Here is a 24,168-nt window from a genome sequence, read left to right as displayed (position 1 = left end):
AGTTGGTCAACACCTTACACAAGGCACCTCTGAGCATGCGCAGTTACACAGTTTGATCACTTCCTATCTTGCTGCTGTCGGCTTCCTCCTCTCCCGGTCAAAATTTTTGATATTTCAAACACAAACAGACTAGCTGTATTTTTCTGAATATTCTCGTCACTGATGAAGAATGGCGGGTAGTTTTGGAAAGATCATCGTTGGCGTATATGTTGAAATAAAGAGAAGCGATGGTAAGTTCTCAGGTCTCGATACATTTCGCTCACTTGGAGTTGTTGGGGAAGCTTTTGTGTTGCTGTGGTGAACACACAGCAACCGTAGACGCCGAGACTGAGGCAGCTGCAAAGTTGGGGTGGCTTTATTGAGTAGCTAGCTAACGTTAGTCAATTTAGCTAGCCTAACTTTAACTAACGTTAGCTCACGAGCTACCCAACGTTACTAGACAACCAATGCACATTAATAACCTATTAGCTCATCTGTATGCGTATTAATTAAACTAGCATGTGTTGTTATAGCAGCCTAACTTGGTTAACGATGTGGTTGCTATAGTTAGTTATGTCTAAATTACCACATTAGTTAAAGTTAGCAGCTTGTTGCTAGCTAAAGGCCCTGCCGCGGATGTAACTAAAGGTTACGGTAGCTAGGTATTTTAACGCCAGTCTGGTGAACTTTACTAGTTAACGTAGCTAACGTTAGTTAAGTTAACTACTTGGCATGTACGTACATGACTGGCTAGTTATTGTATATATACTAATATTCGCTATCCGTGTGTCATAGTTAGCATAACTAGCTAAGTTACATATAGGTCTATTGGTGGGTATAACGGTAATCAACTGGGTTTTTTGTCTAGGTAGCAGATTTTAACGTGCAAACGTAATGTGAGGCTCCACATTTAGCTGTTACAGGTTAGGTACTGTTTGGTGTACTGTTAGCTATCACAGATCATTTTCGACCAACCTTAACTTGTCAATACTAACGTTAACCCGACTTGGAAGACAACCAATGTCTTCTAAACGTCCATGTCTAGTTGCAGGGTGTTCGTTTTGAATTTAAAAAATGTTACATTTATTAAATTAAATCAATGTTTTGCTCCATGAAGGAATCCAACAATGTGTACGTAAGGTTGGTCGAAAATTCTTTGCTATGCCAAGCAATATTGTTAGCTTTCTATCTACAGTAATAACACCGTTCAGCCACCTGGAAAATAGTAAGTTAATGGTCTGACAAGGCGATAATTTTAATTAATTGTTGGGCAAGTACTATTGATTGTCTAGCAATGTCATGTATATAAATGTTAGCTAGTAGGCTAGTAGGCAAGCAATGGTCGTAAAAAGATCATATTGACAACCAGCCAGGTGGAATCATTATTTTTCTGTGAAATCCAGAGGACAAGGAGACTTGCTGTTTTATATATTAAGACCAACTTGATCTTATAACATGGAGTAGGTTTGCTGTGAAACCAAGATGAGCTTGAGATGTCATGGGAAGGGGAGAGAAAGAGTCTGTTATTTTGATTTGTCTGTCTGAATGCCAGCTTCATTCTAGCATCTCCATACCATCAATTGTACTGTGGCGATTACAGGCAGGCAAAACCGAGTAAAGAGTCATGAGGCTCCTCCTGTTCTGAGGTGTAGCACAGCAACATGCAGGAACCACCATATCCCTTCAAATTACTACAAACTCTGGGTAAAGAGGGTTGCGGTTTATTGTGAATTAGACAGTTGTGGTTTACTTTGGTGTTCAACTATAATGGTGTGCATTATTCTTGAGTGCATCATAGCTAGGTCTAGCCCCCCCGGCCTGAATGGGAAGTGAGTCTTATCTAGCCTAGCATACGTACCATAGGCAGGCATGATGTGGCATGGTGAGTACAGATTGCCCTCTCTGTGGTGGTCGTGGGGGGTTGGCGGCTGGGGAAGCCCGATTCAACCTATTAACAACCACCCCATCTGTTGTAGGCAGCTCTCTGGAATATGCCAGGAGGACTCCTCTCTCGATCACTAGGCCTGCCATTAGCAGGGCAGTGATGGGCTCTAAGTGTGTGTTCACACATGGTCACTTTCAGACAATTTTTTGTGAACTCAGTGCAGTTCGCTTAATTGTTTGTGCAGTGTGAACACTCCAAAGGAACTGAGACCCCTCCAAAAGGGACCAAACTAATTGTCAAGGATGCACAGAAATTCCAAAATGTGTTGAGTTTTGTACTGACACGATGTAAAGATGATTTATTTGCAATATGTGATCTTTGGGCTAAGAGAGCTTTATACGCGATTTATTCGATCATTGGGTTTGAATAGTGTGAGTAGATATATTTTGTCATAACATAGAGTACAAAATCAAGGTCCTTCCTATCCGGCTTGGGACATCCCAACTCTGACGTTACCCCATTGAAGTTGATATTTTTAAATGGTTGGGGTAGGGGTTTGGATTTTGGTTTTAGATGTCCCAAGGATCCCAGATAGCATTGATTTTGTGGTTTGCTCTATCTCTTAAAGGGACAGTAGCCTACATTGAGTGTACAATTCTATTATTTATCTGCCTTAATCTTTTGTTATTTATTCTGTTACCAATAATATTTACATGTTAATATTATCGTATTCTAATTATTACGTATTATCTTTTAACTAAATGCAATCTATTAGCTTCCAAAATGTAAGTAGGTATATCTAGATAGCATGATCTGATGGAATGCATTGTGTGGAATGCATGTTGGGAAAAAGATATTGGTTCCTTTCTAAAGATAGCAATGTGAATGTAGAGAGGACTCTGACCACAAAATAGGTGAAGTGAACTGGCAAAAGAGTTGAGTCATTCAAAGGCAAGGGCAATGTGAATACAAAGAGGTTGAATTCTTTCGCTTTTCTTTATCCCGGAGTTCACTTTAAAAAGGCCTGAGATCGGATATTTTAAAGGGGACTGTATCTGAAAACAGGCTCCGATGAAACACTCAACCACAAAACTGCTTGCCTGCCATAATGATAGCTGACTATCAATTTCACTCTTCTTGCCATCCTAAATGATGTTTACATTACAGTCCAGTCTACTAGTATTTTAACTGAGCAGGGTGTATCAGACACCAGCATTAATTTTAATCCCAGCCTGGACAGGAAAAACTTTGGCCATTTTTCAATGGGATAAGATATATTTAATCTTCATCATGGATTATCTACTCTTTTGTACCCATTTCTGCATGAAATTATCCCCATTCAGTGTCTTTCAAAGTAGATGGATTCCTCATTTTGGAACAAGGGAATGCTTAGCACCTAGCAGTCAGTAAAGTAAAGATTGTGGAATTCTTCCCCGTTGATGTCATGATTTCAGATTCTGACAGAGTCTTTGTTATGGGAGTGAAACTAATGTGTTCAGGGCTTTGTTCCTCCTGCTAAGCAGTGTAACCCCCCTTAAACATATGGGTGGTGTCAACACACCCACTCAGCCAGGTTTCAGCACTAAAGTGGCCAAACATGGTTAACAATGCAGCCAGTCTCATCTCTGCTCTTTAAGGCACCTGCATGCTTCCCATCTGAAACAGTTTGGAACAGTTAGCATATTTGTTTTTGTTGGTTCTGGTGTTCGGCAAGGGTTTTTTCAGCTCTTCGTGCACAAATAATTTTTTATCGAGGCAAGCCGAAATCCAAGTCTGTTTGTCTGTGATTGGTCAACAGGAGGGATATTTCATACATTCTTTTGCACATTTACCTCAATTTCGTGAGAGCCAATTGTTAGTTACAGTCTCGTCCTATCGCTGCAACACCCCTATGGACTCGGGAGAGGCGAAGTTCGAGAGCCAGCTGCATTGTACTGTATCTAATTGAAAGAACTGAAAATATGGATATGCGAGTCCATAGACTACACTGTAACAGGTTAGACTGGCCTCTCTGCATGATGCAACCAGCTTCCAGGTGTGTTCTTAGAGCTGGTGGTGTAGGGTGGACCGCATGCTCCATTTGCGGCGAACATGGTGTAGGGTGTTTGTCACATTTTCACCCCACAGTATTTAGGCTAATCCGTTCCCCTATGATTTGTTCCCCCTAGTCAGTGACTGAGGTTCTTTCTGAATGTGACACTGTGCCCTTTGCAGCTTACCTGGGGTTTTGTCTCTGTCATCATCATGCCTTGGGAGGCTCTTCTGTGTCTGTTGACCTTATGGCTGAAGTAGAGTAGAGACCCAAGGCAAACTTAGCCAATGTACTGTTGCAACTTGCAACAAAGCAAGCAGATGCAATTTACATCCTTCAGCCCTGTGTTGTCAGTTAATGACCTTTGGAATAGAACTAAGAGCCAGAGTATGGCACTGCAGTCAGTGCACAGGGACAGGGTACCATTCAACGGTCTGTTGACATGTCTACAGCTGAACATGATTAACTGGATGTATTCTATACAGTGCTTTCAAAAAGTATTCATACCCTCATTCAGGTCTGAAAAGTCAATTTCAGGCTAAATATGTATAGAAAGTTTCATTCAAATCAAAAGGGGTGCGGTCAAAAACTGATTTGAAATCAAATGCAACGACCCTATAGCATGCCAAATTCTTGTCACTCAAATCTTTGGTATGTTCTCCCAGCAAGACAGCCTATATCCACTAGTAGTCTGGTCAATGTGGACTTGTTTCACTGTGACTAGTGACTACTAGACTTTTGATATGCTTGCTGGCTGTTGCCCATGCTCCCTTCAATCAGGGCGAGTTGGTGGTTTCTGTTCCTACGGTGTGTGTCCTCGTCAAATCCTCCTGAAAACTGGGCTCTGTCACCTTTCATGTGTCCCTTCTCTTAATATAACGCGGTCTGTCTGAGGTCGGGTGTCCAGTCTCGCCTTTTGTTGCCAGGGTAGCTTGGCAACCAACCTGATGATCCACCATGGGATTTAACAGCCTGCTACCTGGCTCTGGTCCAGCTCTACCGTACAGATCTCTGGAGACACAGCTGTCAGAATCTCACACACACAGTCTATGTAGCAAGACACTAACTAACAGGGGCTAAGAAAATCAAGACTGCATGTCAATGTAACCGGTGTGAATTGGCTAGCTAGTTAGCGGTGTGCGCTCGTAATTTTTCAATCAGTGACGTCACTCGCTCTGAGACCTTGAAGTAGTTGTTTACCTTGCTCTGCAAGGGTGTCTTTTGTGGAGAAATGGGTAATGATGCTTCGTGGGAGGCAGGTTGATGTGTCCAGAGGGTCCCTGGTTCAAGCCCAGGTTGGCACAAGGAAAGGGACAGAAGTAACACAGTTACACCATGGCATTCAGGCTATTCCACTTCAGCAAGTTGTATTTCTTCAGGTAGTAGTGCATAGGCCCACACAGAAACACACCAATTGGTGTGTGTAAAGTTGGACCTAATCCCTCTTGACCAGAAGTATGTTTGTCTAGAGCAGATATCACATTTTATTTGTCACATGCGCCGAATAACACAGGTGTGGACTTTACTGTGAAATGCTTAGTTAAAAAGTACGAATAAAAATAACGAGGCTGTGGAAACGTATTTGCCCCCTTCCTGATTTCTTATTTTTTTGCACATTTGTCACACGTTAATGTTTCAGATCATCAAACAAATGTAATTATTACACAAAGATAACCCAAGTAAACACAACATGCAGTTGTGCTGATTTTATTTACGGGATAAAAGCTATCCGAACCTTCATGGCCCTATGTGAAAAAGTAATTGCCCCCTAAACCTAATAACTGGTTGTGCCACCCTCGGCAGCAACAACTGCAATCAAGTGTTTGCGATAACTGGCAATGAGTCTTTCACATCGCTGTGGAGGAATTTTGGCCCACTCTTCTTTGCAGAATTGTTTTAACTCAGCCCCATTGGAGGATTTTCGAGCATGAACTGCTTTTTTAAGGTCATGCCACAGCATCTCAATCGGATTCAAGTCCGGACTTTGACTAGGCCACTCCAAAACCTTCATTTAGTTTTTTTTAAGCCGTTCAGAGGTGGACTTGCTGGTGTGTTTTGGATCATTGTCCTGCTGCAGAACCCAAGTGCGGTTCAGCTTGAGGTCACGAACTGATGGCTGGACATTCTCCTTCAGGATTTTTTGTTAGAGAGCAGAATTCATGCTTCCATCAATCACAGCAAGTCGTCTAGGTCCTAAAGCAGCCCCAGACCATCACACTACCATCACCATATTTGACAGATGGTATGATGTTCTTTTTCTGAAATGCTGTGTTACTTTTACGCCAGATGTAACGAGACGCACACCTTCCAAAAAGTTCAACTTTTGTCTCGTCAGTCCACAGAATATTTTCCCAAAAGTCTTGGGGATCATCAAGATGTGAGACGAGCCATCAGTTGGTTCATGGTCAGCAGTGGTTTTCGCCTGGGAACTCTGCCATGGATGCCATTTTTGCCCAGTCTCTTTATTATGGTTGAGTCATGAACACTGTTGTGGGTTCTTTTGTGACCTCATGGATGAGTTGCGCTGCGCTCTTGGGGTAATTTTGGTAGGCCGGCCACTCCTGGGATGGTTCACCACTGTGGTTCACCACTGTGGACAAAGGCTCTCACTGTGGTTCACTGGAGTCCCAAAGCTTTAGAAATGGCTTTGTAACCATTTCCAGACTGATAGATGTCAATTACTTTGTTTCTCATCTGTTCCTGAATTTCTTGCTTTTTGAGATCTTTTGGCCTACTTCACTTTGTCAGACAGGTTCTATTTAAGTGATTTCTTGATTCAACAGGTCTGGCAGTAATCAGGCCTGGGTGTGGCTAGTGAAATTGAACTCAGCTTTCCAAAATTGTGATTAACCACAGTAAATTCATGATTTAACAAGGGGGGGGGGCAATTACATTGTCACACAGGGCCATGAAGGTTCGGATAGCTTTTTTCCCTTAATAAATAAAATGATCACTTAAACTGCATTTTGTGTTTACTTGGGTTATCTTTGTGTAATACAAAAATGTGATCTGAAACATTTAAGTGTGACAAATGTGCAAAAGAATAAGAAATCAGGAAGAGAGCAAGTACTTTTCCAAAGCACTGTACAAAGAGCACCGGTACCGAGTCCGGGTACGAGGTAATTTGCACATGTAGTTAGGGGCAAATGTGACCTGGCAATCGGGATAGATAATAAACAGAGTAGCAGCAGCGTATGTAGTTTGTGAAAGTCTATATGTGTGGCATCAATATGCATTTGTGTGTGTGTTGGAGTGTCAGTGTAGTATGTGTGGGTAGAGTCCAGTGAGTATTCATAGACCAGTGCAAAAAATAAAAGGGGGTCAATGCAAATAGTCCAGGTTTTCACTTGATTAACTGTTCAGCAGTCTTATGGCTTGAGGGTAGAAGCTGTTCAGGAGCCTTTTGGTCCCAGACTTGGCGCTCTAGTACCCTTTGCCGTGCGGTAGCAGAGACAACAGTCTATGACTTGGGTGGCTGTAGTCTTTGACAATGTTGAGGGCCTTCCTCTGACACCACCTGGTATTTATTTAACCTTTATTTAACTAGGCAAGTCAGTTAAGAACTAATTGTTATTTTACAATGACGGCCTACCCCGGCTAAACCCTCCCCTAACCTGGATGACGATGTGTCAATTGTGTGCCGCCTATGGGACTCCCGATCACGGCCAGTTGTGATACAGCCCGGGATCGAACCAGGGTCTGTAGTGACTCCTCTAGCACTGAGATGCACTGCCTTAGACCACTGCGCCACTCGGGAGCCTGGACGTCAAAGTAGAGGTCCTTGATGGCAGGGAGCCCAGCCCCAGTGATGTACTGGGTTGTACGCACTACCCTCTGTAGCACATCGCGGACGGATGCCAGGCAGTTGCCATATCAAGCAATGATGCAGCCAGTTAAGATGCTCTCAATGGTGCAGCTGTAGAACATTTTGAGGAGCTGAGGGCCCATACCAAATATTTTCAGCCTATTGAGGGGAAAGAGGCATTGTGCCCTCTTCACAACTGTTTTGGTGTGTATGGACCATGATAGGTCCTTTAGTATAGGTCGACCGATTATGATTTTTTTCAACGCCGATACTGATACCGATTTATTGGAGGGCCAAAAAAGCTGATAGCGATTAATCGGCCGATTTTAAAATAAAAATGTATTTGTAATAATGACAATTACAACAATACTGAATGAACACTTATTTAAACTTAATATAATACATCAATAAATTCAATTTAGCCTCAAATAAATAAAGAAACGTTCAATTTGGTTTAAATAATGCAAAAACAAAGTGTTGGAGAAGTTACGTAAAAGTGCAATATGTGCCATGTAAGAAAGCTAACGTTTCAGTTCCTTGCTCAGAACATGAGAACATATGAAAGCTGGTGGCTCCTTTTAACATGAGTCTTCAATATTCCCAGGTAAGAAGTTTTAGGTTGTAGATATTATAGGACTATTTCCCTCTATACCATTTGTATTTCATTAACCTTTGACTATTGGATGTTCTTATAGGCACTTTAGTATTGCCAGTGTAACAGTATAGCTTCCGTCCCTCTCCTCGCTCCACCCTGGGCTCGAATCAGCAACACAACGACAACAGCCACCACATCGAAGCAGCGTTACCCATGCAGAGCAAGGGAAACAACCACCCCAAGGCTCAGAGCGAGTAAAGTTTGAAACGCTATTAGCGCGCGCTAACTAGCCAGCCATTTCACTTCGGTCACACCAGCCTCATCTCGGGAGTTGATAGGTTTGAAGTCATAAACAGTGCAATGCTTGAAGCACAACGAAGAGCTGCTGGCAAAACGCACAAATGCTGTTTGAATGAATGTTTGCGCGCCTGCTTCTCCCTACCCCACCGCTCAGTCAGATACTTGTATGCTTGTATGCTCAGTCAGATTATATGCAACACAGGACACGCTAGATAATATCTAGTAATATCATCAACCATGTGGGGTTAACTAGTGATTATGATTGTTTTTTATGAGGTAAGTTTAATGCTAGCTAGCAACTTACCTTGGCTTACTGCATTTGCCTAACAGGCAGTCTCCTTGTGGAGTGCAACGAGAGGCAGGTCGTTATTGCGTTGGACTAGTTAACTGTAAGGTTGCAAGATTGGATCCCCCGAGCTGCAAGGTGAAAATCTGTCTTTCTGCCCCTGAACGAGGCAGTTAACCCATCGTTCCTAGGCCATCATTGAAAATAAGAATGTGTTCTTAACTGACTTGTCTAGTTAAATAAAGGTGTAAAAAAAAATATATCCGTAAATCGGTGCCCAAGAATACCTAATTAATCGGCCATTCCGATTAATCGGTCAACCTCTAGTCCTTAGTGATGGTGACTCCAAGGAACTTGAAGCTCGCGACACGCTCCACCACAGCCCCATTCACAACAGTCCCTCGGCCCTCCGTTTCCTATAGTCCACGATCAGCTCCTTTGTCTTGATGATTTTGAGGGAGAGGTCTCCTTCCTCCCTATAGGCTGTCTCATTGTCGTCGGTGATCAGGCCTACCACCGTCGTGTCGCCGGTCAACTTAATGATGGTGTAGGAGTCTCGCGCGGCCACGCAGTTGTACGTGAACAGGAAGTACAGGTGGGGACTAAGCACGCACCCCTGAGATGCCTCCGTATTGTGCTGTTGCCTACCCTCACCACCTGGGTGCGTCCCGTCAGATGGTCCAGGATCCGGTTGCGGAGGGCAAGACATGATGGTGAACTGACGTGCATAACTTCCTACGGTCTTATTACGCGGGCATCTGACCACGTGTTCCACATTTGACTTGCCTCCTCTCAGCCAGTGGGATGTAGGCTGTTTTACATCACTGACACTTACTACCTATGGGTCTCGTGTGCCATTGATATGAAGGAGTCAACTCAAATCTTCGCAATGATAGTCAGCCAAAGGGTTTCCTTATTCTCTTACTGAGTCGTTTATTTAGCCTACACTGTGCTTGTCCTGAAGTAGAATCATTGCACGGGTAGAACCCACCAGAGAACAGTCAGAAGACTTAGTGTCATAGAGCTCAGGGCTCTAAATAATAAATACCGGAACATGTCGTCGTCCCGAACAGAGTGAGCAGGGAATGTTTGTGTCAGGGACCAGGGTTAGGCCCTCACAAAGACATGGTGGAGGGAGCAGTAAGCTTGCTGGTGATTATGGAGCAGGCTAAGCTCATGCTGCCTGTGTTGTGTGTATTTAGACCAGCAGCTGGGAGGGAGGACAGGGAAAGGGTGACTGATTTCATCATGGTCCCTGATCTGTACTAAACAAAAATGCATAATTATGGATATGATTGTCATTCTCTTCATGGTGATGTATCCTAAATAGGTACACGTATATAAATATGCAATATCCTTCTTTGCATATTTGTGTATTATTCTACACACGGGCAATTTTTTTTAATGACCTCTGCCCCTAAACAAGACCAGTTTTGGTTGGACCAGAGCAAATCTGAACCAATCATAGATGTCTATGGTTCACAAGTTTGAGTACAGTGTAAAAACAGTAAGGTAAATTCAGTGACATTTGTTTTAATCACTTAATAAATCATAAACAAAATTGATATCAGTAAAAAAAACTAATTAGGTTAACTTGTTACTTCTGTGAACTTTCATTTTCCTCCACGAGGGAGAGAAATGAGAAAATATCTTAAAGCTATGTGGGATTTTGTTAACCTTGGGCTAGGCGTGCCACTAGCGACACACCTCGACAACATCCAGTGAAAATGTAGAGCGCCAATTTCAAATTACAAAAGTAGTAGTAGTAGTAGTAGTAGTAGTAGTAGTAGTAGTAGTAGTAATAAACATTCATAAAAAAACAAGTTATTCATCGGTTAAAAGATTAACTTCTTGTTAATCCAGCCGCTTTGTCAGGTTTCAAAAAGGCTTTACTGGCGAAAGCATACCATGCGATTATCTGAGGACCGCGCCCCGCTTACAGAAGCATACAAACATTTTCCAACCAAGCAGAGGCATCACGAAAGTCAGAAATAGCGAAAAAATAAATAGCTTACCTTTGAAGATCTTCTGTTGGCAATCCAAAGTGTCCCAGCTACACAATAAATTGTTGTTTTGTTCGATAAAGTTCCTCCTTATAACCCAAAAACTCAGTTTTGTTGGTGCGTTTTGTTCAGTAATCCACTGGCTTAAAGGCGGTCAAAACATGCAGACGAATACATCCTAATATTTCCGGTAAAGTTTGTCAAACGGTGTTTATAATTCATCCTCAGGTTGTCAATTATCTAAATAATTGATAATATTTCAACAGGACAATAGCGTATTCAATAGAAAGGAAAAAGAACGAAGAGCGCGCACAGTCACGCGCGCAAACCAATACTGCATGATTTCATAGACCACTTACCAAAAGGCCTTATTCTTCGTTGTTTTTCAAAAAACAAGCCTGAAACCATGTCTAAAGACTGTTGACATCTAGTGGAAGCCATATGAACTGCAATCTGGGCTAAACCCCTATATAGTCAATAGGCTTTCAATAGAAAACCACTCTCATAAAAACAATCCCATTTCCTGGATGGATTTTCCTTGGGTTGTCGCCTGCGATATCAGTTCTGCTATACTCACGGACATTATTCTAACAGTTTTAGAAACTTCAGAGTGTTTTCTATCCAAATCTACTATTATATGCATATCCTAGCATCTGGGCCTGAGTAACAGGCAGTTTACTTTGGGCACGTTTGTTGTCAAAACGCTTGTCAAAATACTGCCCCCTAGCCCAAAGACGTTTTAGGAATTTCAAAAGAATTTCAAAGCACAGGGCAATGTTTATTAAAATTACTGAAAACAAAATATGAGTGTTGATATTAGTTGGCAGGCGTCTTCAACATTGTGTGTTGATGTATTTCTAATAACTTTTAAGACTTTTCTGGTATCTGTTTGACCAGAAATCAAAGCCTTTGTTTATTTCAATTTTTTATGATGGAAAAGGGTTGAAAAATGTATATATAACTTTAATTTCTGAAAAATAGACACCCAATTTGACATGCACCTATGAACCTCAGATGTTGGTGCTCATGGATCATTTTATGTGGAAATTACCTTAGATAATGACCAACCACACGTGCTTTCTGTTACAGGACGAATACACCAAGCCATGGTCACATCGTTGAATGAAGACAATGAGAGCGTCACCGTGGAGTGGATAGAAAATGGAGACACAAAAGGGAAAGAGGTAAAGAAGCCTAGCTAGGGCCTCTCACCTCAGCTGGCATCCACTCAGCTCTTAGGCATTGAGCTCTATGAATAATGCATCTGAAGACATTGTAGAGCTTTGGAGATCAGTCTTCCTGCATGTTCTACAGTTCCGCCAGACATCACTCTCTTCCCTGAATATACATGAGTTCAGAAATCCTTACAGCAGTCTTATTTCCTGAGCTTTGCTGTTGAATACAGATGTTTCTTGTCTTACTGCTCTGCTCCTCTGAGCTACACAGATGTGCCTCTCTGCCCTCTATACACTGTAACATGGGCACATTCTTCACTTTCTAGCTCAGCTAACCAAACCATCAGTCCTCCTAACTTGCTATTATGAAAAATTGAATTAAACAATGCCTGTAATGCTTTCAGTTTGACTTTTGCTTTCAAAAGCAGCTCAAACAGAGAGTATAAGAATGAACTTCATAGCTGTTGGTTATTTCCGTGCATTACAGAGAAACAATGCATACTCTAGATTGTCCTTTCAGCCAAGCAGTGCCGTGGTATGATATGTAAAGTATATTGTGTTAATTCTCCTGCTGAATATTGACATTGAAGAATATGGCTCGAAGGATAATTAAAAAGGGTGAAACCAACTGGTGGTGGACTCCGCAGGAAGTTCCAGTGACATTGGTACAATTTTCTGTTAGAAGGTGTGGCAATGACCATTAGGAGACAGATGTACATTGACAGTCCACACTTTCATTGCCACACCACACAGACATACACGCACACACACCAGAAGGGTAAAGAGAACAGACTAGTGGAAATGTTGAGAAACGACTGTATCAGTTATCTACAATTACAGTAACACACTCTTCTCTCTGTCCAGATTGACTTGGAGAGTATATTTGCACTAAACCCAGACGTGGCCCCAGAAGAGGAGACTGCCCCCAGCCCAGAGACCCCGCCTCCACCAACGCCGACCTCTGTGAAGGTCAACAAGATTCCCAAGGTGAGCTCAGTTTTGTTTTGTTTTTTTGTTTTCTGTTATGGACTGCTAGTATAACCACCGCAGGGTGAAGTCTGCTTGTGCAGTGAGTGTCCTCAGTGGCAGAATAATGGACGCTCCAGTAATAAGAAGTTATCTGATTCTCAGTATTTGTCCATTTTTATAACCCTTATTTTGCAGTCATGCGAGTTAGAAGTGTTCATATCTTCAGGCTTGTGTTCTAGCAAGCTCGGTGAAATCTCTCGTATGCCATGACTACTGTTTAATCCTCATGTACTTCAATTATTTTTGTCTAAGTGTTTATCTTACCTCCATCTTTTTTCTTTTGCAGAACCGACGAACAATAGCACCCACTAAGAATGACACTCCGTCCAGGGATAACAGAGGTGTTCTGAGTGACCCTTGACAGTTTATTTTATTTGTCTTGGGTGCCATGTTTGATGTGTATAATATAACTCTAACCTCTGACCTCTGTTGTTGTGCTGGGTTCCACAGTGGTGTCGACCAGGGCCAGACCAGCTCAGCCCCAGCAACTAGAGCCTGCTCCCCCTCCCCCCGTCCAGCAGCCAGCCCAGCCCACCCAGGCCCAGACAGCCCAACAGTTAGCCAACGGTAGGAACTACCTACATCCATTTATGGAGGATTTACATTTTGAGTTATTTAGTCTTTGCAAAAACGGAATGTTCTTTCGTTTTCACCCTCTTAAACAAGCACTGGGACTTTTTTTGTTATTTCATGTGTCGTCTGTGTATGTTATAGAATTTTACCAAAAGACTTGATGTTCCTGAATTTCTAAGTTTTGTCGATCATATGTGTATCACAGAAGCGTCAATGCATCATCCAACAAGAAAGGAATTTGGACAGCTTTGTATGTATCAACTCTCCCAACCCCAATGGTTTATGTTGTCGTGGAACCCTTCCGCTTGCCTCTGAAGAACCTGTAGTTTGTGATTATTACTCACCTTAAAGGCTTCCGCTATATTCAAAGCAGTAATAGGAAAGTATAAATGTAATTCAGCCAGCAGACAGGCTTTCTGGATTTACAGCAGAAAACACTGATTATAGCGCTGCTATGGTCCCCTTTTAAATTCCACTGAGTCTCTCTCTCTCTCACACACACATATGGGGTTGTGGTAATGGCTGGAGTGGAATGGTATCACATACATGGTTTGTTGCCATTCCATTTGCTTTGTTCCAGCCATAATTATGAGTCGTCCTCCCCTCAGCAGCCTCCACTGATACATACAGTGCCTTCAGAAAGGATTTATTTCACATTTTGTTGTTACAGCCTGAAGTAAAAATGTAATTCAATATTTTTTTTCTCACCCATCTAGACACACAGTACTCACTAATGGCAAGGAGAAAACATGTTTTTAGAAATGTTTGCAAATGTATTGAAAATTAAATACAGATATCTAATTTATTCACACCCCTGAGGCAATACATGTTAGAATCACTATAACTAGGCCACTCAGGAACATTCTATGACGTTTTGGTAAGCAACTCCAGTGTATATTTGGCCTAGTGTTTTAGGTTACTGTCCTGCTGAAGGCTGGATTTGTCTCCAGTGTCTGTTGGCAGGCAGTCTGAACACCAGGTTTTTATCTAGGCTTTTGCCTGTGCTTAGCTCTATTCCCTTTTTATCCTAAAAAACCCTAGTCTTTGCCTATGATAAGCATACCCAATAACGAGAGTGGTAATCAGTGATGTGTTGGGTTTGCACCAAACATAATGCGTTGTATTCAGGATATAAAGCTACATTCTTTGACACATTTGTTTTTTGTGTGCATTTTTTGAATATTTTTTGAATTCTTCCTTTTCACTTGATTTTAGTATTGTAGAGTAACTACAATGTTGTTGATCCATCCTCAGGAGAAAACTATCACAGCCTTTAAACTGTAGTTGTCTTAAAGTCACCTTTGGCCTCATCTACCAATAGGTGCCCCTTTGCGAGGCATCGGAAACCTCCCTGGCCTTTGGTTGAATCTGTGTTTGAAATTCACTGCTCGACTGAGGGACCTTAAAATTATCTGTATGTGTGGGGTACAACGATGCGGTAGTCCTTCAAAAATCATGTCGAACTATTGTTGCACACAGAGTGAGTCCATGTGACTTGTTAAGCACATTTTTACTCCTGAGCTTATTTAGGCTTGCCATAACAAAGGGGTTGAATACTTAATGACTTAAGACATTTTGGCTTTTAATTAATTAACTAATTTTTAACATTTATTTTCTAAATATTTTTTAAATATATAAACACGGCCATTATGGGGTTTTGTGTGTAGGCCATTGACACATTTAAATTAAACAATTTAAAATTCATTCTTTAACACAACAAAATGTGGGAAAAGCGAAGGGGTGTGTACTCTCTGAAGGCATTGTACGTACAGTACCAGTCAAAGGTTTGGACACCTAGTCATTCAAAGGTTTTTCTTTATTATTTACTCTTTTCTACATTGTAGAATAAAAGTGAAGACATCAAACTATGAAATAACACATATGGAATCATGTAGTATCCAAAAGAGTGTTAAACAAATCTAAATATATTTGATATTCTTCAAAGTAGCCACGCTTTGCCTTGACAGCTTTGCACACTCTTGGCATTCTAGTTTTGATGTCTTCACTATTATTCTACAATGTAGAAAATAGTAAAAAATATAGACAAACCCTTGAATGGGTAGGTGTGTCCAAACGTTTGACTGGTACTGTACATACAGTGCATTGGGAAAGTATTCAGACCCCTTGTCCTTTTCCACATTTTGTTACGTTACAGCCGTATTCTAAAATGGATTAAATACATATTTTTCCTCATCAATCTACACACAATACCCCATAATTACAAATCAAAAACAGTTTGTTACATTTTTTGAAAATGTATTACAAATAATTCAGAGCCTTTGCTATGAGACTCAAAATTGAGCTCAGGTACATCCTGTTCCATTGATCATCCTTGAGATGTTTCTACAACTTTCTACAATTGGATTACACCTGTGGTAAATTCAATTGAATGGACATGATTTGGAAAGGCACACACCTGTCAATATAAGGTCCCCCTGTTGACAGTGCATGTCAGAGCAAAAACCAAGCCATGAGGTCGAAGGAATTGTCTGTAGAGGCCCGAGACAGGATTGTGCCGAGGCACAGATCTGGGGAAGGGTATGAAAAAATGTAAGATCCCCATTTAAAGGTCTCCAAGAACACAGTGGCCTCCCATCATTCTTAAATGGAAGAAATTTAGAACCACCAAAACTCTTCTTAGAGCTGGCTGCCCGGCCAAACTGAGCAATCAGGGGAGAAGGGACTTGGTCAGGGACGTGACCAAGAACCTGATGGTAACTCTGAAGGAGCTCCAGAGTTCCTCTGTGGAGATGGGAGAACCTTACAGAAGGACAACCATCTATGCAGCGCTCCACCAAAAAGGCCTTTAGGGTAGTGTGGCCAGACGGAAGCTGCTCCTCAGTAAAAGGCACATGAGTTTGCCGTTTTGAGTTTGCCAAAAGGCATTTAAAGATTGTTTATGAGAAACAAGATTCTCTGGTCTGATGGAACCACGATTGAAGTCTTTAGCCTGAATGCCAAGAGTCACGTCTGGAGGAAACATGGCACCAACCCTACGGTGAAGCATGGTGGTGGCAGCAAAATGTTGTGGGGTTGTTTTTCAGCGGCAGCGACTGGGAGACTCGTCAGGATCGAGGGAAAGATGAACAGAGATCCTTGATGAAGACCTGCTTCAGAGCGCTCAGGACCTCCAACTGGGGCAAAGGTTCACATTCTAACAGGACATTGACCCCCAGCACACAGCCAAGACAACGAAGGAGTGGCTTCGGGACAAGTCTCTGAATGTCCTTGAGTGGCCCGGACTTGAACCCGATCCACCAGACCCTCTTGAGAGACCTGAAAATAGCTGTGTACCAACGCTCCCCATCCAACCTGACAGCGCTTGAGAAGATCTGCAGAGAAGAATGGGAGAAACTCTACAAATACAGGTGTGCCAAGCTTATAGCATCATACCCAAGAAGACTCGAGGCTGTAATCACTGCCAAAGGTGCTTCTACAAAGTACTTTATAAAGCGTTTGGATACTTATGTAAATGTGATATTTCAGCTTTTTATTTTTAATACATTTGCAAAAAATCAACTGTTTTTACTTTGTCAGGTCGCAATTGTAAATGAGAGCTTGTTCTCAACTTGCCTACCTGGTTAAATAAAGGTGAAATAAAACAATTATTGAATATCGATACAATCCTTTCTTGGAGCTCTACGGACAATTCCTTCGACCTCATGGCTTGGTTTTTGCTCTAACATGCACTGTCAATGGGTGGGACCTTTTTATATAGACAGGTGTGTGCCTTTCCAAATCATGTCCAATCAATTGAAGTTACCACAGGTGGACTCCAATCAAGTTGTAGAAACATCTCAATGATGATCAATGGAAACAGGATGTACCTGAGCTCAATTTCAAGTCTCATAGCAAAGAGTCTGAAAACTTTTGCAAATTGTTCTAAAACCCTCTTTTTGCTTCGTCATTATGGGCTTTTGTGTGTAGATTGATGAGGGAGAAAAAACGATTTAATCCATTTTAGAATAAGGCTGTAACAAAATGTGGGAAAAGTCAAGGGGTCTGAATACCTTCCGAATACACTGCACACGAACACACACACAGTAGCCTTTGACACTGCAGTTTTCCCTCAGTAGGTCCTAGCAGAAACAATTGTATTTTTAATTTCCTTCCACTCCCCCTTTTGTGTGGTTATCTGCCACCACCAGTGGAATCAGAGACAATCTCGTAGCGCTCTCTCAATCCTGTTCCCGCCGGCCTGCCTAGCCTGTCTCTGACCTGGCCCTGCTCCCCCAGATTACTGCAGATTATTAATCTTTGCTCTCTGCTTTGAATGACAAGCCTGCAGGCGTTCGGATGGGCTGTATGCTGGAGGAATTGTTGCAGTGGTGCTCAGCCGGATATCTTTGGGTCTGGTGGAATCAGAAGGGATTACTGACCCTCATTTTATACTGTCCTCTTTTCTTAATCCGATGTGGGTGTTCAAGTGATGAATTGGGTTTCTATGTTCTAATAATCATATTGGGTGTTTCTGTGCGTTTCAGAGTCAAACTAATGTGAGGGGGGGATTTGTTGAACTTTTGAGGAACCTAGAATGAAAGTCCCCTATGTACTCATGTCTCAGCTTTCCCCAGTCAAGAAGCAGCGATTTGACTGTTGTTGTATCAGTGGTCTGTCAGTCAAGAAGAGCCCTGTACTACTGTAATAGTAATGTGAATTGTTAGCAGGGAGCTGCAGGATCTGTCATAAAGCCCTTCAGAGATGCAGACTTTGTGAGAGCTGGAGGCCATGTGTGTAGAGCTGCTGTCCCCCTGGGTGCTAGCTAGGCCCAGTCCCCCAGCCAGACACCACTCTGTCTGAACAGCCCTAGAGTTAAGGGAAACGCCAGAAGATGGTGAGAGGAAGAGATCCCTTTCAGATAGGCTGAGGGTGTGTATGTTCTGTGAAAGGCAGCATTTGTGACGGCCTTTTCATGTTCCTTTTGCCTGTGTTTTCTGTTCCTCTGTGGCAGCGAGGAGGAAGTCCAACTGTGTGAAGGAAGTGGAGAAACTGCAGGAGAAGAGGGAGAGACGACGGATACAACAACAGGAGCTGAGAGAGAAGAAAGCACAGGTACAGGGGAATCCTCCTCTATCCTCTGACCCCCTCCCTCCATATCTTCTCGAATACCTTTTTTTATTTTATAAAATGAGAGAATTGGCTCACTTATTTAACCTATAGCCATGTTAGTTGTTGAAAACATTGTCTTTTGTGGTTACTTGAAAAATGAATGAACGCATACATTGAACAGTATCTTAACTCTTTCCATCTCAGGAGGTGGACACCACCGTCCCGAACTATGAGATCCTGTATATGATCAGAGACTTCCGTGCCAGTCTGGACTACCGGCCGCTGTCCACCGCAGACCTGGTGGGTACCGATGACACTCTGCTCTCTCTCTGTCCAAATAGAGGATAACCCACAACGGCCTGATCGATTTGTTTTTATTTTGTCAGATTGAAGAGCACAGAATATGTGTTTGTGTGAGGAAACGTCCACTCAACAAGAAAGGTAAGGAGGACTACCTTCATCAAACAGAGCCTTCAATCATAGATGAGGAACGGATCATGAGTTTCCCTACAATGAGCCTTTGGACGGTCCGAATCTGTCATATTCAGGTATTTCCTTATGGCCCGCGCTCAGGGAAACTATCTTCTTTGTATCCTTTCGTTAACATGGCCGTGTGTGTTCCAGAGCTGACCATACGGGACCTGGATGTGATCACCATCCCCAGTAAGGATGTGGTGATGGTCCATGAGCCCAAGCAGAAGGTGGACCTGACACGCTACCTGGAGAACCAGACCTTCCGCTTTGACTATGCTTTCGATGACAGCACCACCAATGAAATGGTTTACAGGTCAGACAGAGAGCGGGCGGTTGTTGCAGTAAAACAGCTGTTTTGTTTGACTTGTGGTAATGTATGTTTTTACTGGAATTCAGTCCAGGAGGACTGCTTGCTTTGAATTAGTGTGTGTGTGTGGAAACTATTTTGATGGCGTGTGTTTGTTAGGGTGTTTTTGATGGAATGTGTTCAAGTGTGTGTTTTGCTAGACAGTGTGTTTACACACATACACTGATGCTTGGATGTGTGTGTGTGTGTTTCCTTTACAGGTTTACTGCCAGGCCCCTGGTGGAGACTATCTTTGAGAGGGGCATGGCCACGTGCTTCGCCTATGGACAGACTGGTAGTGGCAAAACACATGTGAGCCAGACACACACACCACACACACCAGCCTCCTCATGCTGATTCGTGCCAGTTATTTCAGCACTCAATTAACAATAACATACATCAGCGACATCCAAGTTAAGTGTGTACAAGCGTTGTTGCATTTCCATTTCTTAAAGGCCTAGATATTTTTTTTATTCATCTTTCAACCCACAAGCAGAACTGTGAATATTGAGCACTTTGTTTTTCAGACTATGGGTGGAGATTTTTCTGGAAAGAACCAGGATTGTTCTAAAGGAATTTACGCATTAGCAGGCAAGTGATTCTTAGTGTGGACTATTATGAGGTTTGGTGGTGTACTGCTCAGATCCTATTAAAATGGTAAAACTCTTTATATTTCCCCATTCAGCTCGGGATGTGTTTGTCATGTTGAAGAAGCCCTGCTACAGGAAGTTAGAACTTCAGGTGTACGCAACTTTCTTTGAAATCTACAGTGGAAAGGCAAGTGATTTAATGACTTGTTTATTGAGCATCAACTTGTGGTTGTAGGTGTTTGACCCGGGCTGTAATGGGAAGGTATGTGTATTGATCCAGTGGGTGGTTATGTCGACAGAGTGACAAACTAGTTTTGTGTTAAGTTGACCGTGTGTGGTTGTGTTGTGGTCTTATAGGTGTTTGACCTGACTGTGGCTGTATTGTGGTTGTGTAGTTATTTGATCTGATGGTTGTATTAAACGTGTGTAGTTTCAGGTGTTGGAGGATGGTTGTCATTTGTTCACCTGTGTGTGGTTGTGGTCTGTTGACCTGAAAATGTGGGGTTGTGCTTGTGTTGTGTAGGTCTTTGACCTGTTGAACCATAAAGCCAAGCTGAGTGTATTAGAAGATGATGAGTCTGTGGTTATGGTTTGGTCCGGTCCTATAGGTGTTTGACCTGCTGAACGGTAAGGCTAAGCTCCGGGTGTTGGAGGATGGGAAGCAGCAGGTGCAGGTGGTGGGGCTGCATGAGAGAGACGTCAAATGCACAGAGGACGTCCTCAAACTCATAGAAGTGGGCAACAGCTGCAGGTATTTGTGCAACATCCCAGAGTTTCCCTAAGTGATGACATAAACATTGATCTTTAAAATGTTATTGTGCATTACATTTAAACTCTGTCTCTGTCCCTCTTTCTCTGTACTTCTCCATTTCTGTCTCTCTCAGAACATCAGGTCAGACTTCGGCCAACGCCCACTCGTCCCGTAGCCATGCAGTGTTCCAGATCATTCTAAGGAGGAAGGGGAAAATGCACGGCAAGTTCTCCCTGATCGACCTGGCGGGGAATGAGAGGGGTGCCGACACGTCCAGCGCTGACCGCCAGACACGCCTGGAGGGAGCCGAGATCAACAAGAGCCTGCTGGCACTAAAGGTTAGAAGGGAGAGGTCAGCGGGAGCTGCAGAGGAATCTGACAGAGAGCCCAAATTGACCAGTTTATCAGGTACACCCATCTAGTTATGGCTTGGACCCCTCTTTGCCTCCAGAACAACCTGAATTCTTCAGGGCATGGAAATGTTGCTCAATTCGTATCAAGGGACCTAACGTGTGCCAGGAAAACATTCCCCATACCTTTACATGACTCAACATGAACCGGGATTTGTCGGACCAGGCAATGTTTTTCGACTCCTCAATTGTCCAGTGTTTGTGATCTTGTTTTTAGCTGATAGGAGTGGAACCCGGTTTTGTCGTCTGCTGCAATCGGCTATCCGTGACAAGGACTGACAAGTTGTGTGTTCAGAGATACCGTTCTGCACACCACTGTTGTAATGCGCTGTTATTTGCCTGTTTGTGGCCCGCCTGTTAGATTGCACGATTCTTGCCATTCTCCTTCAACCTCTTATCAACAAGCTATTTTCTCCCACAGGATTGCAGCTTACTGGATGGTTTTTGTTTGCTGCACCATTCTCGGTAAACCCTAGACGTGTGTGTGTGTGTGTGTGTGAGAAAAGCCCAGGAGGCCGGCTGTTTTTGAGTTACTGGAACTGGCGTGCCTGGCACTGACGATTGTACCACGCTCAAAGTCGTTTAGGTCACTGGTTTTGCCCATTTCGAATGTTCAATCGAACAGTAACTGAATGCCTCGATGTCTGTCTGCCAGCTTTATATAGCAAGCCATTGTCACTTGACTCACTGTCTGTAGGCGTGAACCATTTTCGTGAATGGGTACCTAATAAACTGTCCACTGAGTGTATGTCGCGCAGCTGACTGGAGTGTGGTGATGAATGGGTTCAGTCTATCGCCCTGATGAGCCCTTCCCTGCTAGTTGGCAACAACAGCAGCATAACGCTGGTTAAAACTTGTAAAAGGAATTGGGGTTTATTTCTATGTGCGAGGGAGAAATAACTTGTTAGTATTAGTCACCATTTAGATTTGGTCACCATCTCCGTTTTGCTCCATCCCACTTGATTGTAGTTTGAGTAGGATAGCAGCCAATACATGAGAAATAACTTGTAAAATTGGTAGTACCATTGGTAGTACCATCAGCGATTACAGCTTCATCGTGTGCTGTCTGACATGTTTTTTTGATTCAGCTGAGCAGAACTAGCAGTCCTAGTTGGAAATAACTTAATGTTATAGAAATGGTCAACTGCATTTTTCCTGTCCCCCTCTCTGTATGTGTATATCTCAGTCAGCCAGCCAGTCAGGCCTTGCAGTAGACTGACTGTAAGCTCATCATGTCTCTCTTTAACCCTACCAGGAGTGCATCAGGGCGCTGGGGCGGAACAAACCTCACACTCCGTTCAGGGCCAGCAAGCTCACCCAGGTCCTCCGAGACTCCTTCATAGGGGAGAACTCCCGCACATGCATGGTGAGTTCATCATTAGTTATTGGATTTGGTAATTGGTGATTTCACTCTCCTCACTGGCATTGGGCTCAGTCATCTCTGATTTTATGAATAATTTCTATTAAAATAAACTATTTTTAAGATTCCTGGGCCTATGACTACACTGACCATGTAGAGGTCAGTATACAGGGTGTATATTCTCCTCACTTTGAAAGTAAACACACTTTCTGCAAAAGACAGGCTTCCTTACTAGATCGTTGTACTTCCCTTACCGCCACTGAGTTTCTCCTTACCTCTTGTCCCATCCAGATAGCAACTATCTCTCCTGGTATGACGTCCTGTGAGAACACCCTCAACACGCTACGCTACGCTAACAGGTGGGCACACATGTTACAGCTGGCCATGGGAATCTGTCTCGTACACCTGTGCTTTCCAGCTGCGATCCGCAGAGAACTCTAGTCTGGGGGAAAAAGGAATATAGGAACCTCTTCTTTGACCACTCTCCCTTTAGGTTTCTATGGAAACTGATCACACCCACAAGGTGTAGTAATGACCTTGAGGTCTTCACTGTGCTCTTATACGCAGCGTTGTTGTGCTTAGCTATGGGCAGATAATACTTCTGAGCCTCAAGAGACAGAATTGGGTATATCTGCCTGCAGCAGTTTGATCAGATGTAGGCTACATATGTGAAAGACTGAAGGAGTGCCACTGTGGCTGTGGTGATGGTGAATGGAAAATAACTCTTGTCTGTAGCTCTGTGTCCTGACTCTCTTCTCTCGTCTTTCCTGCTCCTCCCCTCTTCCTGCTCTGGGCCTGGTGCTGTGCAGAGTAAAGGAGTTTGGGATCAGTCCCTCAGACATCCCCTTCTCCCAGGGCGGTGGAAGTCGCTCGGAGCTCTCGGAGCTCTCGCCCACCTATGAGTATGATGACTTTGCTACCTCTCCCAGCAGGTCAAGCACTTTCCCATTCCGTGCGCGCACACACACACTGCACACGTAACTTTTCTGTTGCCCCCACATATACTTATCTACATGCATTTCCTGTATGCATATATTAGTTGTAAAATACACATTAAACACTTCTTCTTTGTTCCATCGTTCTCACCAGTCTCTGTGGAGGACTTGTTCACACGTCTTCTTTTCCTTCCCCTTTTATTTCATCTCCATGACACGTTCTTGGCATGCGCTTCTCCTTTCATCTCTTGCTGTGCTGAGGTTGTGCTAACTGTGAATGCTGCTGTTCTTCTCATACTCTCTCATGGACGATAACACACAACGTGTGTGTGTCTGTGTGCATTTGATCAAATCATTTCTTGGTGTTTTCACTTGGTTGAATATAATCTGTTATGATACATCACACCATAAACAGTCAGCCCTATTAGCTAACCCTCTTAAGGTCAATGTCCATGCCCCCCGCGGAAATGTAATTAGCTTAATCCAAATATCCCCATTTAAAATTCTGTCTGTTTTAAGCTAGATATGTTTTTTTGGTAGTGGGTGCGTCTCAATCCACCACATACGCCTATGTCAGACTTCCACATCTGT

At 43.0% G+C, this 24,168-nt stretch overlaps 1 protein-coding gene across 3 annotated transcripts in view; it reads left to right on the top strand.

The window, feature by feature from the left end:
• The window catches only part of LOC112248584 (kinesin-like protein KIF2A), a 33,406-nt gene continuing 9,238 nt past the window's right edge, over nt 1–24,168 (top strand). The window contains exons 1-17 of one of the 3 annotated variants that reach the window (XM_024417730.2): nt 1–230; nt 11,975–12,069; nt 12,925–13,047; nt 13,376–13,430; nt 13,540–13,656; nt 18,614–18,714; nt 18,916–19,011; nt 19,098–19,152; nt 19,336–19,498; nt 19,753–19,843; nt 20,059–20,122; nt 20,217–20,308; nt 20,730–20,872; nt 21,006–21,210; nt 22,538–22,648; nt 22,934–23,001; nt 23,452–23,574. In XM_024417730.2, the coding sequence (XP_024273498.1) occupies nt 170–230; nt 11,975–12,069; nt 12,925–13,047; nt 13,376–13,430; nt 13,540–13,656; nt 18,614–18,714; nt 18,916–19,011; nt 19,098–19,152; nt 19,336–19,498; nt 19,753–19,843; nt 20,059–20,122; nt 20,217–20,308; nt 20,730–20,872; nt 21,006–21,210; nt 22,538–22,648; nt 22,934–23,001; nt 23,452–23,574 (1,763 nt within the window). In that variant the 5' untranslated portion in view covers nt 1–169. The remainder of the gene's footprint in view (nt 231–11,974; nt 12,070–12,924; nt 13,048–13,375; nt 13,431–13,539; nt 13,657–18,613; nt 18,715–18,915; nt 19,012–19,097; nt 19,153–19,335; nt 19,499–19,752; nt 19,844–20,058; nt 20,123–20,216; nt 20,309–20,729; nt 20,873–21,005; nt 21,211–22,537; nt 22,649–22,933; nt 23,002–23,451; nt 23,575–24,168) is intronic. The other 2 variants (XM_024417731.2, XM_024417733.2) reach the window with 2 other exon arrangements.

The sequence above is a fragment of the Oncorhynchus tshawytscha genome, linkage group LG04 (assembly GCF_018296145.1).
Source record: "Oncorhynchus tshawytscha isolate Ot180627B linkage group LG04, Otsh_v2.0, whole genome shotgun sequence".
Lineage (NCBI taxonomy): Eukaryota > Metazoa > Chordata > Actinopteri > Salmoniformes > Salmonidae > Oncorhynchus > Oncorhynchus tshawytscha.
Note: the sequence above shows the minus strand (reverse complement) of the source record. Positions and strands in the feature narration are given on the sequence as shown.